A 16,424-nucleotide genomic window follows, 5' to 3' on the forward strand; every position below is an offset into this window, starting at 1 on the left:
TGCAACCCACACCCTTGACAAGAAGTGTGCTTCCCAACCTGGATGATGGGCTTAATTAACAAATAAAAAAAAACCAAACTGTGTGGAATTTGGATACTTTATGCAGTCAACAGTTGCAGCTTTCCTTATGTAGCGGTGTAAGTGGAGTGGCTAAAAGGGCTCAGATGTTGCATCACAAAGTATGTGTACGTACACACACATATACACACACAATTGTATTCTATTCTAAAAAAAATATTATTCTAACTTGTTTCAGGCAAATTGATTAGTTAATTCTCAAATTAAATTTATGGTTGTACAGTTGTCTAATGATACCATTTATGTAGTATTGTTTTGCTTATTAGAGTTTAGTAAGCAGTTTTTGATATTCCAATATTTTGACAGAAACTGTACAAGACTGAAAAAGTCATCATAATAACCACATGCATACTGTGTAAAACTGTACATTTTTAATTACATTTTAAACTATTTTCATTTATACTTTCTGGTATCTCAATAGCACTTTTTTTCTTGACACCTCTGTCATCTTAGATAAAGTTTTTTATTTTATTTTATTTTTTTTTCCTGAGATTGTCACAAAAATAGTTATTCTCCAGCTGAACAATTGAACTGCCATTTTAGAGTTCTAACCTAACTTTCTATTTATTACTTTTGGTCATAATTAGGGTTATGAGTTTGTTCAAATCTCATGTAACCTGTTCCATAATATATTGGTGCTACTGACATGTATTTGACATGATACATTCATTTTGCAATCAGAACTCCTTAACAACTGCATAAAATTACCCTAGCAACCACCCATAATACCCTTTTATTATAAACAAATGCCATTCCAGAATCATAAAGCAATGTGTATATTAAGAATGTTTATTCCAAAATTAGTACTCGATACAGAAATAATAATTTCATCATATTGATTTACTAGACAATCAGAACTTCAATCATGCTTTCTTTGATTAATCACTGATTCCAAAAAATTACAATATAATTTTTTTCATACATGAGTTGTGCAAAGAAAATATACACTAGAAAGCAATTGTACACTGACACAAAATATATAACAATTCATATCTGAAGGCATCGCACAATTCCAAGAATTCAGTGAGAGATTAAGGCCATTTGTACAGTTATTTTCCAGTTTGTTTTTTTTACTCAAAACACTAACAATAACAAAAGAACTGATGAATCTCTTGTAAAACTGTACATGCAAACATAGTGCACGTAATATTTAGATATGAATAGCATACAATATAATATTTGGATATCTTCAGTAAACAAATTTCATGTGAGTCAAGTCACAAATTTAAAAACACTTCGATGATGCTTGCCGAGCTGACATCCACTCGCTCTCTCTCTCTCTCTCACACACACACACACACACACACACACACACTCACTCTCTCTCACACACACAGGTGAATGAGCTTGCCAAAGAGGCATTTGCCGTTGCACCAGCAATGCAGAGAGGAAGAGAGCTGAAGGAAAGTACAGGAATGTTGAGAGCCAACATTCCTAAAAGAGAGATACTATCGTCAACCGACCCTCCCAGGGTCAAGTGCTGCTTTTTCACACATGCATCATTCTTCAACCATAATTCTGTGCAGTTCATGCTTACCAAAGTCATGATGAAAAAAAAAAAGCATGATTTATGACCTAATTTATGTTATGTCATGACCTTAAAACATAATTATGGATATGTTATAACCACTAAGTATCCAATACTGTTTGTTTGTTTTGAACATTTTTGTTTTTCATTTTCTATCTTGTAGTTTATCACTTTAAAATAATTATATTCGTCAAATGCTTTTTCTTTAAAATTATACTTCCTTTGATATTTTGTAATGACATTCATACATTGGATCAGTAGATTTGGCACAAGTGTCAATGCTTTATGTGTTAATATCTTGTGAATATTGTATGTGTGACAAAGCAGCACAACTGGAATGACAATCCTGAATTCCAGAATAGCAGTTAAACAGGGAACGTTCCCCTTCAGCATGAGGCTGTTACCCAAAATAGTTCACTACACTAGTGTGTGAAGAAAAATGAGTTTGCTACATACTAGAAAATTCACATTTGCTATGTGTGAATGTTTAGGAACAAAAACGTGTTGTTTTAGTACTTTGCAAAGGAAAAAAAACAAAACAAAGAAAGAAGAATTCTACTAAATGAAGTAAATCATCATAAACCAGGAGCTAAAAACATACAAACAACAGTCATGTTTGAACTAGTTTAACAGTTGTTTTGAACTAGTGTCCCAGTTTTGTGACTATTTGGGTAAGGGGAGACTTTAAAGAATGATTTTCCTGATTTTCCAGCACATTTCACAAAAATAATGGGATGGCAAAAACAAATAAAAAATTAAATTAGGTGTATAATTCTGCATCTTATCAGGTTTTGACACTTAAATATTCACAATGAAATCCAAAAAGAAGGATTTCATAATTAGCTTTGTGCTTTTTTGACACTATCTTTGGGCAACTCTACCAGGTAATGATTAAATATGATGAATGAATATACACGTTAATGGAAAAACATAATACAGCATCACCAAATAACAGAAAATTACAAAACATCCATACAATGTTTTAAGACACAAAATAATAATGGCATCTGTGTTTTTGACCACTGGGCTCTTATTTGAGAGCAGCTGCTCAGATTTAAATGTAATGAAGCACGTTGAGACCTATGAGGTTCTTCATAGACAATGGTGCCCATCTATCGTGCTTGTGCCAGGGCAAAAAAAAAAAGAGAGAGAGAGAGAGAGAAAGTGAGTGAGAGAAAAGAGAACGAGAAAAGGCCAAATAACATGAACGCTGCACAACATGCATCGCATGCCTGAGCACACCATTTCCATGCAAGAAATGTGGTTTTCCGCAACAACACCAGCCCCTGCCACCTGACGGGCATGGCAAAGATAACACGCTGCGAGTATTTGCACGGCAAAGTTCATGTTAAAGATATACGCTTATAAAAGTTAGTTCCAACAGTAAGAAAATCATTAACATGTAAACATTGAGTGAGAGCTCAGAGAAGAAAGAAGAGGAAGAGATAAGAAATGACGGAAGAAGTCTACTTCAAAAGTTATTTACAACAGTCTGTTTGCGACTGGTGATTTGTTAGCCTTTTCCTTGTCTGAGGAAGAGGAAGCTGCTCTGCTGTTCTGAGACAGGGCGCAACATCGTCAGCTCATTTTTTTTAGCCTTTCCTTACCTTCACATAACTATCCCTCTTTTCACGGTTAACAAGAAATGCAAAGTTCATTCTACAATGTGGCCATCAGAAACAAGCTAGCCAGGCATTGAGAGACAGAGAGTGAAACTGAGAGACATCCTGACAGGGAATGCCTGTAATGGAAGTAAACCTGTTCTCAGAACCCTGTCTAACCATGGTGTCCATCTACAGCCCCCATAGTGCAAAGAGAAAGGGACAGAAAGAGCTGAGAGCTGAGGAAAACTTCATCTCACTGAGTGATTGAGAAAGCGATACTGAGATACTGCAAGGCTCGCTCCTAGGCCCATTTTAGATCTGAGTTTGCAGCGGGTGTCCTGGGGGTGTGTACGGAGGGGGAGCGGGAGACGGCTTTATTCCTCTGGTCCTCATATAGGATAGGAACTGGTCTGGGATCTCTGCAAGAACGTCTTTGGCCAAGCGGGCCATGCTGAGGACGTGATTCCCAGTGCGATCAATGTAGTCTCTGAATGGAACAAACTGCAAAAGAAAAAAGGTACACCTAAGATGAAACTAAATTATATTAAAATCAAAATTTCATATTTATTTTCATATATTCACAGTATGTTATTTTGTGTTCTGTGCAGTATTTATTTATTTATAAATATAATAAAAAATATGTCTCTTCATCTTTTGTTCAAAATTCTCAGCATACAGTTCAGAGTTGGAACAACATTAAGGTGCATAAATTATGGAAATTTAATTTTTGGTTGAACTATTTTTTAAAGAAAAAGACTAGAATAACTTGACCTAATAGCAACCTGCTATTAACTTGAATGACAATTATACACAACAAACTAGATTTTTTTTTTTGTGTGTGTTTTTAATTTTATCACATAGGTTTGAGTGATTTCTGTTAAGAACGTTCAAATATAATGTTTACATTCTTATTTCAACAATATAGTAGGGGGTAAGTTAATGGTATTTAATATTCAACCCAAATTACGGAAATGTTGGGACGTTTTTTAAATTTGAATAAAATGAAACTTTCAAATCACATGAGCCAATATTTTATTCACAATTGAACATAACAAATGTTTAAACGGATAAATTTTACACTTTTATCCACTAAATGAGCTCATTTCAAATTTGATATCTGCTACAGGTCTCAAAAAAGTTGGCACGGGGGCAACAAAGCAAGAAATTTTGGAAAGATTCAGCTGGGAGAACATCTAGCAACTAATTAAGTTAATTGACATCAGGTTTGTAACATGATTAACTATAAAAGGGATGTCTTAAAGAGGCAGAGTCTCTCAGAAGTAAAGATGGGCAGAGGCTCTCCAATCTGTGAAAGAGTGCGTAAAAAAGATTGTGGAATACTTTAAAAACAACGTTCCTCAAAAATGTCATCATCTACAATGCATAACATCATCAAACCATTCAGAGAGACACACATTAGCAGTAAATAAACAAATATGATACAATGGCAAAAAGTATGTAATAACACATTTAATAACACATATGAAAGTTGTGATTTTGAAGAAACAGACCAATTTGAGGAATGTTTACGAAATACAATTTAACTTCCATGTAAAGAAGATTTTATGGTATAAACACACTCTTTTATGTTGACTTTCATCAGGTGAAAATAATCTGAAGCAGGTCTCACATTTATCTGCATTTCTGTGAGAATTAGCAAAGCTGAAAAGAGCAATTAGCTTGAAATGAGGGCACAGCCATCGAATGCTCAGCATGCCAATCAACTCAAACGCCTTTGAGACTGAAAGCCAAATTATCCTAAGAGATACGGCTGCTTCTGAGAGCACTACACAGCCGTTTAGTTATGAAAAACTGGGCTTTTAAGTACATGTTGGCCACTGGAAAGCCAGATCCACTGGAATCTGTGTGTACGTGATGACACAGCTAATTAGACAAGCCTCCCTAGCCACCTATGGTAGCTGATCATGCACACTGCCTGTTAACATGCTTCCTAACAAGCGTGGAGCAACCCACACATGATGATGACTACCTCGCCAAGAACTATAAGAAGAGAGGTAGGAGCACAGAAAGCATTAAGAAATGACATTTGAAAGAGACTGAGAGAGCTCCGTTCTTAGTTGCATAAAGCATGCAGTTGGAACAGAACTCAGAATGCTAATATACATTTCAGATGATTACATTTCATTATAAAGACATTTATAATGTTACAAAACAGTCCTATTTCCAAGAAATGCTGTTCTTTTGAACACTCTGTTTATCAGAGAATCCTGAGAAAAAAGTATCACATTTCCAAAAAAATATTAAGCAGCACAACTGTTTTCAATGTTGATTTCTTAAGGATCATGACTGAAATAATGGTTGCTGAAAATTAAGCTTTGCCATCAAAGAAAAAATTATTATTATTATTATTATTATTATTAGTTTTTTAAAAAATCTATTCAAATAATAATAATATTAATAATAAACCAGTTATTTTAAATTGTAAATTAATGCAGCCTTTGTGAGCATAAGGGACTTCTTTCAAAAACATAAAAAATCTTACAGACTCTAAACAAAACAAAATTCTAGGTCAGTTAATGTAATCACTTTCTATATATATCATGTGTTTTGCTGCACTATACTGCTGTAATGCATTCTATTGCACAAGTATTTATAAGAACAAACAAGCTGATTATGAGGATAATGCATTAAGAATGCCATTGCATATGTAATGCATTACATATACAGACTGCACAAAAAAGTGTTAACAGGAGGAGTGATTCTTGTTAAATTACATGAATACTGTTACAGATTTTTGTAGATAATTTTGGTAATTACTGTGTTTTTAAAACAAGTGGTAAGAAAGTGAATTACTGCGCATTTGCTATTGAACATATAACTTGCAAGATTTTCCAACCTCTATAATTGTCCTGTTTGTGATGTCTCTGTATTAGTGATGAAAGATAAATACTTTAGCTGTGTAATTATACCTGTACGATGTCTCTTTCAGCGTATCTGCCCCTCGATGAGATTCTGACTTCATCACCATCCAACTCGATCATGGCTAAGGATGAGAAACACGCATGACCGGAGATATGGAAACATGGAGTAAGCTGTGCATTTGAGTGCCTGCAATTGTGTGTGTTTTGAGTATTTTAGTCTCGTTTCATTATTCCTAAACCCATCGGCATTACTGTCAGTGCAACGAGGAAATGGCTGTCACATTACATGCTTATTTACTCTGCAGTAGTACACAATCCTTTTATCCGCTCAAGCTCAAGACCTGAGCATCTCGATAAAACACATGTGGGGGGGATGTGTCGTATAGATAAAATGGTAACACTTTACAACAAGGTTCATTAGTTAACATTAGTTAACAACATTAGTAAACATGAACAAAGAATGAACAATACTTCTACAACATTTATTAATCTTAGTTAATGTTCATTTCAGCATTTACTAATGCATTATTCAAATCACAACATTAGTTAATGCACTGTGAACTAACATGAATAAACAATGAACAACTGTATTTTCATTAACTAACATTAACAAAGATTAATAAATAGTGTAATAAATGCATTGTTCATTGTTTGTTCATGTTAGTTAATACATTAACTAATGTTAACAAATGACACCTTATTGTAAAGTGTTACCGATAAAATGACAAAATGTAAAATGTGTTTATTGGAAAAATGAGGATAAAAAGAAAATATAAGCAATATGAAATCTATAAGAGCAGAATGAATGAATGAATGAATGACATTTACTTACCATCAAACTCGGCTGGTCCAACTCCAACAATAATAATTGACATGGGAAGAGATGCAGCCTGGAAAGAAAGAAAGAAAGAAAGAAAGAAAGCAGTTAAAATTAATTATATTAAAATTATTATGCCTGTTTTATTCCCCAAAGTCTCCGTATATAAATATGAAAAGCTTCATTACTTATTAATTACCTGTCATCATATTGACGTACATCGAAAAAAAAAGAAAAAGTGAAACAACCATATCATTTATTTAAAGTGCATTTTCATGTTTGTCTGATCAAGAAAAAAAAAAAAAGCATGGTTTTAACCTATTCTGTTCAGCTCGACTAAAAGCAAATAATACTCCTCAATAAATAAATATATAAATTTATATATAATTAAATAAATCAGTTTTCAGTTCTTCTCATATTATAGCTAATTTAGCTTTTGTTTATGGTGAAATAACATTAGTACATTATATTTACGAGCCTGTCCTCCAACAAAAAACGACCCTATAGGTCGTTTGTGCAAGCCCTTATTACGACCTATATTTACGTTTTAAAGTTAAGCGCCCTCTAGCACGCGTAAAAATAATGACAGTCTCGTGTTGCGTCTGTCGTCATGAAATGACGTATGACTGTCATTACCAATCAAAATGCGTGTTTATTTAAATGCAATATGTGGACTTTTTACACCGATCTCACAGTATTCGTACATATTTTACTAGGTGGCTAATTAAATGCGAATGACCACACCTAACCCTACCCCTAAACCTACCCCTTACAGGAATCATGCAAAATCATGATTTTTAGTGCACATTTTATGAGCGCGTGCATTCTCTGGGATCGAACCCATGATCGCATGATCACGTAATTACATATCGTCGTATAACGCAATGCTCTACCAACCGAGCTACACGAAACCCAAACGATGACGCAGATAAAAGAGTACAAAACATTAATATGAAAATGTCCTGTTGCCGATAGGGGCGCAATTGTAGCATACGCTCTGATGGGTCGTATTTCAGGGATTTGGACAAACGACCTATACGGGCGTATTGGTTGGAGGACAGGTTGATATTTACATATAAAATATATTTATTTTATATTTTCAAATTTCAATTAGTAATGTAAACAAAAATGTATTAATAGTAATTGTAATATGTATTTATTTATATTTATAATATAATATATTTAAAACTGCACAAACAAGTGCATCTGACCTTCATTTTTAACCATAAAAATAAATATTTATGGTCCACATAGTTCACAAAAATAAATCCAAAAAGCTTAACTGCCTTAAAGTCTTATGAGTCCCAAGAACCATTTTTGTTCCTATGATTTCATAGTTAAGCATTTTAAATTTAATTAGGAGACAATTCCGTTAGGTTTCATAATGTCATTGAATAAACATTTTATGATGTCATAGGAGACCTTTTTAAGTTCAGTATATATTGTAAAAATTCAAAGACATGCTACAAAGTTGGCTAATGACTATTGAGTTAATATATTTTACAGATGGTACAACGCTATCTCACGACCAATTCGTATGTATTTTATGAGACAGCTCATTTGTATGGATTTTGTACGATTTGTCTAGACCCCCAGTGATGGTAGGTTTAGGGGTAGGTCATTTGTACGAATTCATACGAATTAGGGAACTCATAAAATACGTACAATTTAGCAAAAATCGTACGAATTCGTACGACGTCACTCCTACGAATTCGTACGATTTTTGCAAAATTGTACGTATTTTATGAGTCGCCTAGTAAAATATGTACGAACTGCTGTGAGATCGGATTGGATGGTTATAAAGAGCTAAATACAACTAGAGCATTCAATGTAGTTTAGTAGACCGGACACCTACATTAACAATGGACTCCTTTGTCTGGGCCATATCTGATATCACTCCATCCGTGATGATGAGGAGGATGAAGTACTGTGATCCGTCCTTTACTGAGGCAGCGTATCTGCACGAGAGAGCACATTTTTACATTCATTAAACATCTCATTACTGAAGGATATACAGCCAAAACCGGATTGTGATAGAATTTACTGTGTTACTACACTGCAGTCTGGATTCTAATTATTTTCATCAGCTTATGAGGTAAATAAAATACTCGGAGGCATTAATAACTTTGGAGACACAAGCAAATATATTCTGCACAGTTAATTAATCTGTGGTTGTAACACACTGTTCCTCCAATACAAATGAAACCAATTAAAAGTGTTATTAAATAAAATATGCAGGAATATGTGGGCAAAACTATTTTTGGTAACACTTTATTTCAATAGTCCACTTTGGACATTCTACTAACAGTAAGTAACTTTGCAACTACTTGTCAACTATAGCAGTCATCAGAGTATTAGTCGACTGTCTGCTTAATATCTTCTAACACTTTATTTTGTTGGGTCCACAACATACAACATATTGACTAGAAACTTTGCAAGTGTATGTCAACTTATTCTACTAACCTTAAACCTACCCTACTGAGAGTTAGTAGACATGTAGTTGCAAATTAATGAGAATTAGTTGACATGTAGTTGACACGTAGTTGCAAAGTTGCTTATAGGTAGTAGAACATCAAGTGGACTATCAAAATAAAGTGTAACCCTATTTTTACCTGATCTGTCTGTGTAGGTAATGTGGTAATTCTAGTTGACTTTAGAAATGTGCAATTTTTTCTAATGAATGCACTGTAAATTTTATTTATTTATTTATTCATTAAAACAAAGATAATTGGAGCAATTATAAGAGAAATTTAGTAGCAATTGCTGAGTGAAAACAGCTTCAAAGTAAATTACATTTACATTTAGCAGACGCTTTTATCCAAAGCGACTTACAAATGAGGACAATAGAAGCAATCAAAACCAACAAAAGAGCAACGATAGGCAAGTGCTATGACAAGTCACATTTAGCTTAACGCAGTACACGTAGCATGTTTTTTTTTTTTTTTTAATTATATAATAAATTCTATACACTTTTTTTTCAGTATGGACATTCAGAACTATTTCATGAATTTGTATTTTTTTGTCTGTTCTGCTTAGGTTTTTTCTTTTTCCGTATGTTTGTTTTGTTTTTTTTCTCCTAAAGGTTGGGTTTTCATATGAATTAAATCATAAAAATTCATACGTTTTCACTACTAGTTCACCAAAAAGTAAAAATACATATGTTTTCTCATGAAAGAGTTCTAATTGTAAATCTGTATATAAATGAAATCCAGATGGGCTCTACATACAGAAAGTTATTAATGAGATGACAGATTGTTTTAGTTTTTAAGGGTTTTAGATGTAGAAGAAAATAGATTTTCGATATCATTTACTGATGCTCTTTTTTCAGTCTTTATACATCACAAAGATCAAACTGAACAAATAAATAAGTATCATAAATAAATGAATTTCCTTATTTATAAATTATATTAAACATAACTTTGGCAGTCATACACATTACCTTTACACCTTTAATAAAATAAAGCTTAGGTTCCTTTTGGTCTCATTTTTAGATCTGGATGCATCGTGGATTCATCAGTCTCTTTCTTCCACACACTGTACTGAAGGGTGTAGTTGTTCAGAGTACTGATACTTGACACCCTTTACTAGCCTCCTTCAACTCTCTGTGATTTGTGCTTCAAGCTGATCTTTGGTGAATATCCACTACAGACCTCTGTGCGAGGAGAATTGATGAAATAGTCTCGGCATATGTTTACCAGCCTCTGTTTTCTCAGATCGGCTTCGGTGGATTAAATCTTTGAAAACGTGATGTTCCATCGAGGATTTGGAAGGCGCTGTACACAGTAACACTCAAAACATTTATTCACCTGTCACTGAAAATGCGTGAATTTAAAAATCCACTTGTGGACACACTGGCATTTTGTGAACTAGGCAACTATGGCACGTTGAAAACACATCTGTTCAGAAACTACCGAGCTTTACAGTCCTAAAAACTACATGTTTTTAGTCTTTTAATTGTTGAGTTTTCTATTTTTCGCTTTCCCCAGTTACAAAAATGTGCACAGTAGAAAATCCAGGCAAACAGCACATTAGCTCTGAAAGAGCAATATAAAAACAGTTTATTATTAAACTGTGTGGGTGCGACCTACAGCAAATACACACAGAGAGATTAGAGCGGTTCAGTGTGACAGATCTGTCGTCAGCGCCAATGAGTGGACACCACAGTGACTGTGTGTGTGTGTGTGTGTGTGTGGAACAGAGGGGTGATAATGACTTGATGGTCTGTCTTTTACTTCCCATCCTCAGAAAATCCATGAAATGGATGTATAATTAGATGCACGGTGTGAGGATGTGTCAGTCCACTGACTGTTGGCTCCCTTTAAACCATTAATTAGTGTGGATTTAACATGGGATTTGTGAGCAAAGAAGTCTGAAGTGCAATAACAAAACATAACGAGTTTTAGAAACATGTTCAACTGTAAAAACAACTGTCATATTTTGGAAAAAACAAGAGACAATTTATTAATCTCATAACACCTGTAGAAACGTGTTGAGGCTTTCTTAGCAGATCATATAGGGAAATACCAGCTAACATGCACACAGCCACCTAGATTAATAAATTATTTTTGTTCAGGAACTGATTGAGCACAACAGTGATTGTTGACTTTTTAAGCAGCTTTGCTTCCAGAAACCTTCTTTTTAAAATACTAATTATGTTGCTTTATCACTTTTTATAGCGAGTAAGACATAAATGAATTAATTATTAGTTAAGTCAAGTCACTATTATTTGTATAGCGCTTTTAACAATGCAAATTGTGTCACAGCAGCTTTACATCAGCTTTACAGTATTTAGACGGGGAAATAGTGTCAAAATAGTGTCATTCTCCTCTGGCCAGACAAAATCAGCAGTTTAAATCTAAAATTATTTATTATTAGTTTTGGATTTTACAATTATTGTCACTTTAGTTTGTTGGAGAGGTTCTTAATTGTATTTGTCAATAAACAAATTTAATTAACAAATTAAATAAATTTGGTGAACTTTAGCATAGGGACCAATTCTCACTATTAACTAGTTGCGTATTAGCATGCCTATTATTAACATATTGGCTGTTTATTAGTACTTATAAAGCACATATTCTGCATGACCATATTCAACATCCATTATCTTAGCCAATACCTAAACTTAGTAACTACCTCACTAACTACACTGTAAAAAAAAAAAGTTGAGCCAACTTAAAATTTTAAGGCAACCAGCTTCAGCAGATTTTTGAGTTTTCTCAACTTGTCGTTTTAAGTTTATACAACAAAAATGTGAGAATCTCCCACAAAAAACAGTGTATTAATAAGCAGCAAATTAGGAGTTTATTGAAGCAAAAGTCATAGTTAATGGTTTGTCAATAGTGAGAACTGGACCTTAAAATAAAGTGCAACCTTAAATTTAAATTAAACAAAATGGAAAAGTAATGCAAATTATTTTAAAACATTTTTGATAATATTTCCTGAGGTTCTTAATTTTTCTTAACTGAGTAAAACAACAACAACAAAAATTTTACATTAATTTTTTTTTTTTTTTTTTACATACATTTAGATGTGTAATTATCAATTTTGTTAATACTCTAAAATCAATAAAATATCAATATCCAGAGTCTATTAAAGACATCAATAGCTTCTAAATGTCTCTGAGCTTGTAAGAGTAGGTCTATTAGTAGTATCTGACAATTCTGACCTTCAAATTCTTTTACAAGATATTTTCTAGTTAATCTTACCCAGATTCTTATCTGCTATTGATTTCCGTGATCGTAATCTTCCTAATATTGATTTCATTTTTAGAAAGATCTGTATCCATGATGAAAGTGGAGTGGACAGTCAGAGAATCCACGTGTCCCAAGAAAATAGTTAGTTCATATATAGTTAAGCAAAATAAATGGAAAAAAGTGTTGTGGGAAATAAAACGACAATACCAGACATCCTCTCCGAATGGATTAGATTTCTCAGAGTTAGCCGAAAAGCAGTAATTTTCCAATTCACAAACAAATGGGAAAACAGTCATTTGTTTGTGAAACTGGCAACACTGGTTGTGCTTTGTGTTTATGACTCACTAAAAAGAACTGGTGGCATTTGAGCCAATAAAGCTGACTACACTGGACACTGTGTGTGCAGCATGTGAGGACAGCTTATAGAAAGACGTGTTTTCTTGTCATTATTTCATGGTACACTCTTTTTTGTCATCGCTTTGAAGTGCACTGCTGAAAAGCGGTACAAATAACTATACTGGAATAATTCTGGTGTGGAAGATGGGGTGGCAACACTTTTTCTTAGGGTGGTAGTTGCCACCACAGTAGATCATGTCACTAGACATCACTCCTGGAACTACACTTTACACATATTTCTATGAAGTTATGGATTTGAATGTGATCTTATTAATTATTATATTTTATATAATAGAAGCAAGCTCATTTGTACAGTGCACATTTATTTCCAAATTCAAATATTAAGAATTCCAAATTATTTTTTGTATTCTTTTTGAATACAACCCTGTGCTTCAATTCCTTAAATTTGACAATTTACTCTATTTTCAAATTTAAATTGATAAGAACCACATGAGCTTATATTTATTAGGAACAGCTTTGATTTAGTGCAGAAGTTTGCCAACCGGATTCTGGGCGGAAAAGTATCAAAAAATATATTACAAAGAAAAGTGATCAACTGCAATTGTTAACTTAAAGATATTGTTTGTTTTTTTTACCCAATTTAACTCTTACCTGATTGAAATTAACATTGTTGGTGCAACAATACAGTTAGTTTGATTGAGTAATGCTAAATAACTTTTTTTAGACATTAAATTCAATTTAATTTAAATAAAACCAGTTAATTTACATGTTACCATTTTTAGGTTACAATTTTCCAGTGTTGATTAAATTAAAGGGTAACTAAACCCCTGGTCAGAGCCTAACTCCACCCATTAAATGTTGAATTAAATCATATATATGTATCACACACACACACACACACACACACACACACACACATATATATATATATATATATATATATATACACTGCCACTCAAACGTTTGGGATCAGTAAGATTTGTAATGTTTTTTAAGGGAGTCTCTTCTGCTCATCAAGGCTGTATCTATTCGATCAAAAAAAAAAAAAAAAAAAAAAAAACAGAAATATTGTGAAATCTTATTGCAATTTCTAATATTGGTTTCCTATGTTAATATACTTCAAAATAGAATTTATTTCTGTGACACAGCGCATCATTACTCCAGTCTTCAGTGTCACATGATCCTTCAGAAATCATTCTGATATGCTGATTTATTATGAGTGTTGAAACTGTTGAAAAAAAAGCAGCATTTGTTCAAAATAGAAATCTTTTCTAACAATATAAGTCTTTACTATGACTTTTTATTCATTTAACACATCCCTCCTGAATAAAAGTATTAATTTCTTTAAAAAAAAAAGAAAAAATGTACTGACCACAAACTTTTGAATAGCATTGTATATTGTAACACAAAATTTCTTTTTTTAAATAAATGCTGTTCTTTTTAACTTAGATCAGATTAATTAATCTCTGATTAATTAAATTAATCAGAGAATCTTAAAAAAATATATATATCACAGGTCCCAAAAAAACATATGAAGCAGCACAACGGTTTCCAACATTGATTATAAATCAGCATATTAGAATGATTTCTGAAGGATCATGTGACACTGAAGACTCGAGTAATGATGCTGAAAATTCAGCTTTGATCACATAAATAAATTATATTTTAAAGTATATTAAAATAGAAACTGTTATTTTAAATTGCAATAATATTTCACAAAATAACAGTTTTTTTTTCTGTATTTTTGATAAAATAGATACAGCCTTGATGAGCAGAAGAAACTTCTTTAAAAAACATTAAAAATCTTACTGATTCCAAACTTTTGAGCGGCAGTGTGTATATATATATATATGTCAGGAAAGGCCTTGAAGGTGATTATCATTTTTGGGGGGTTCATTGCATGAAAAATGTAAAAAAAAAAAAAAAAAAAAATACAGGATTTAGGGCCTCATACTAGAAAATTCTGTGTGGGTATTACAGAGATCTCATTTTCAGGCCATTGTGTCACATTTATGATGGTCATTTAATGTTCTTCCTCACATCACTTGATGGATGATACAGATGGGATGATCTTATTTGGAGCAGCATGTGATCAAATCTCATAGTCTCACCTCTGCAAGTCTAGTTCCACGGCTCATTTAAAGTGATTTAAAGGTCATATATTGTGCCTTGGAGGCCATTTTGGATTCGATTATCTCTGTGTAACTGTCACACACTTTGTTTGGATATTGCACCTGGGTGATAACGCACGGCTTGAGAATGTTTAGCTGTTGCCAACCTCTGAAAATGTGCAAAACCTGCATTGTTTGCTGAATGATATTGTAATTCTCAATCATTGCAAGTTTGTTGTCGTCTTGGTTCATTTCAGCAATGGAAGGAGCATTCAACTTTATACTAGTTTTTCTAGCCATCTCTCAAAGTTTGAATGTTCACCATATAATAAAATGAACACGGTTTTCCAAGGGTATTTTTTATTACAGTCAGTAGTCACTTCTTTGAGTTGCATGAAAGTCCATAAAAAAGGTAGAACGGTAGTGTAATGGTCAATATACAAAAATATTTCACCACTCAGTTCTGTGATTGACCAATCAGAATCAACAATTTGGTCACAGTTTATTTTAAGGTCCGATTCTTGCCATTAACAAACCATTATAACTATGACTTTCGCCTCAGTAAACTAATTTGCTGCTTATTAATAGTTAGTAACCTAGCTTATCACTTATCTGATCAACGCAAGCCTGATTTTGTGTATCGTTGTGTTATGAAATATGTCAGATTGCAGTCTTAAAGTATGTGTTGCTTTCTTACCACTGCCATTTACCTTCATCTCTTTCAGGAATTTGGCTAAATTAATAAACATTGCAACATTCCATAAAAATAATAATTGCCAAATTTAGATTTCATGATGATTTTTAGTAATGAGGTTTGTTACCACAATAGTAATACATGAATACATGTACAAAAGCACGATATACTTGCAAAAGATATGTGCAGCTGTGTGCGTATGCACATTATGTCTCTGTTTCTAAAATGTTCTGAAAGTACTGTACCTGGCTACATGGTTAATGACAGGTGAGAAGTTGGTTGGACCGTAGAGCTGAACAGACTTTAGACTCTGGTAATACGCCTCCATGACTCCATCAATGCCATTGCAATATGGATTCTGAGGGTTTCCATTCTGTAGGAACAAAGACAAAAATAACTAATGTGAAATCAAATAATCAAACAGACAGGGTCTCGTGGTTCAACATCTGGTGGAGATGTGATAACTCACAATAGAAAGTCTACATTTTAGAGACATAAATAGATGTTTACATTCTTTGAATAAAATGTAAGTTCCACTTTTAGGGTTGCCAGGGTGTTATGCGGTTGCTATGAAGTGTTTTTTAGTGCGTTGCTGTTTGGTTGGTGGGATGTTTTGGGTGGTTGCCAGGACATTGCTCTGTGGTTATTATTAGGTGTTAT

At 33.2% G+C, this 16,424-nt stretch overlaps 1 protein-coding gene across 4 annotated transcripts in view; it reads right to left on the minus strand.

Moving 5' to 3' along the window:
* Positions 1–846: 846 nt before the first annotated feature.
* Positions 847–16,424, minus strand: part of LOC131538569 (copine-8) — a 113,045-nt gene continuing 97,467 nt past the window's right edge. For all 4 annotated transcript variants that reach the window (XM_058772460.1, XM_058772462.1, XM_058772463.1 and 1 more), the window contains 5 exons: positions 16,010–16,137; positions 8,765–8,867; positions 6,925–6,982; positions 6,141–6,214; positions 847–3,711 (listed from right to left, as the gene is read on the minus strand). In XM_058772460.1, the coding sequence (XP_058628443.1) occupies positions 3,523–3,711; positions 6,141–6,214; positions 6,925–6,982; positions 8,765–8,867; positions 16,010–16,137 (552 nt within the window). In that variant the 3' untranslated portion in view covers positions 847–3,522. The remainder of the gene's footprint in view (positions 3,712–6,140; positions 6,215–6,924; positions 6,983–8,764; positions 8,868–16,009; positions 16,138–16,424) is intronic.

Source organism: Onychostoma macrolepis, chromosome 04, assembly GCF_012432095.1.
Source record: "Onychostoma macrolepis isolate SWU-2019 chromosome 04, ASM1243209v1, whole genome shotgun sequence".
Classification (NCBI taxonomy): domain Eukaryota; kingdom Metazoa; phylum Chordata; class Actinopteri; order Cypriniformes; family Cyprinidae; genus Onychostoma; species Onychostoma macrolepis.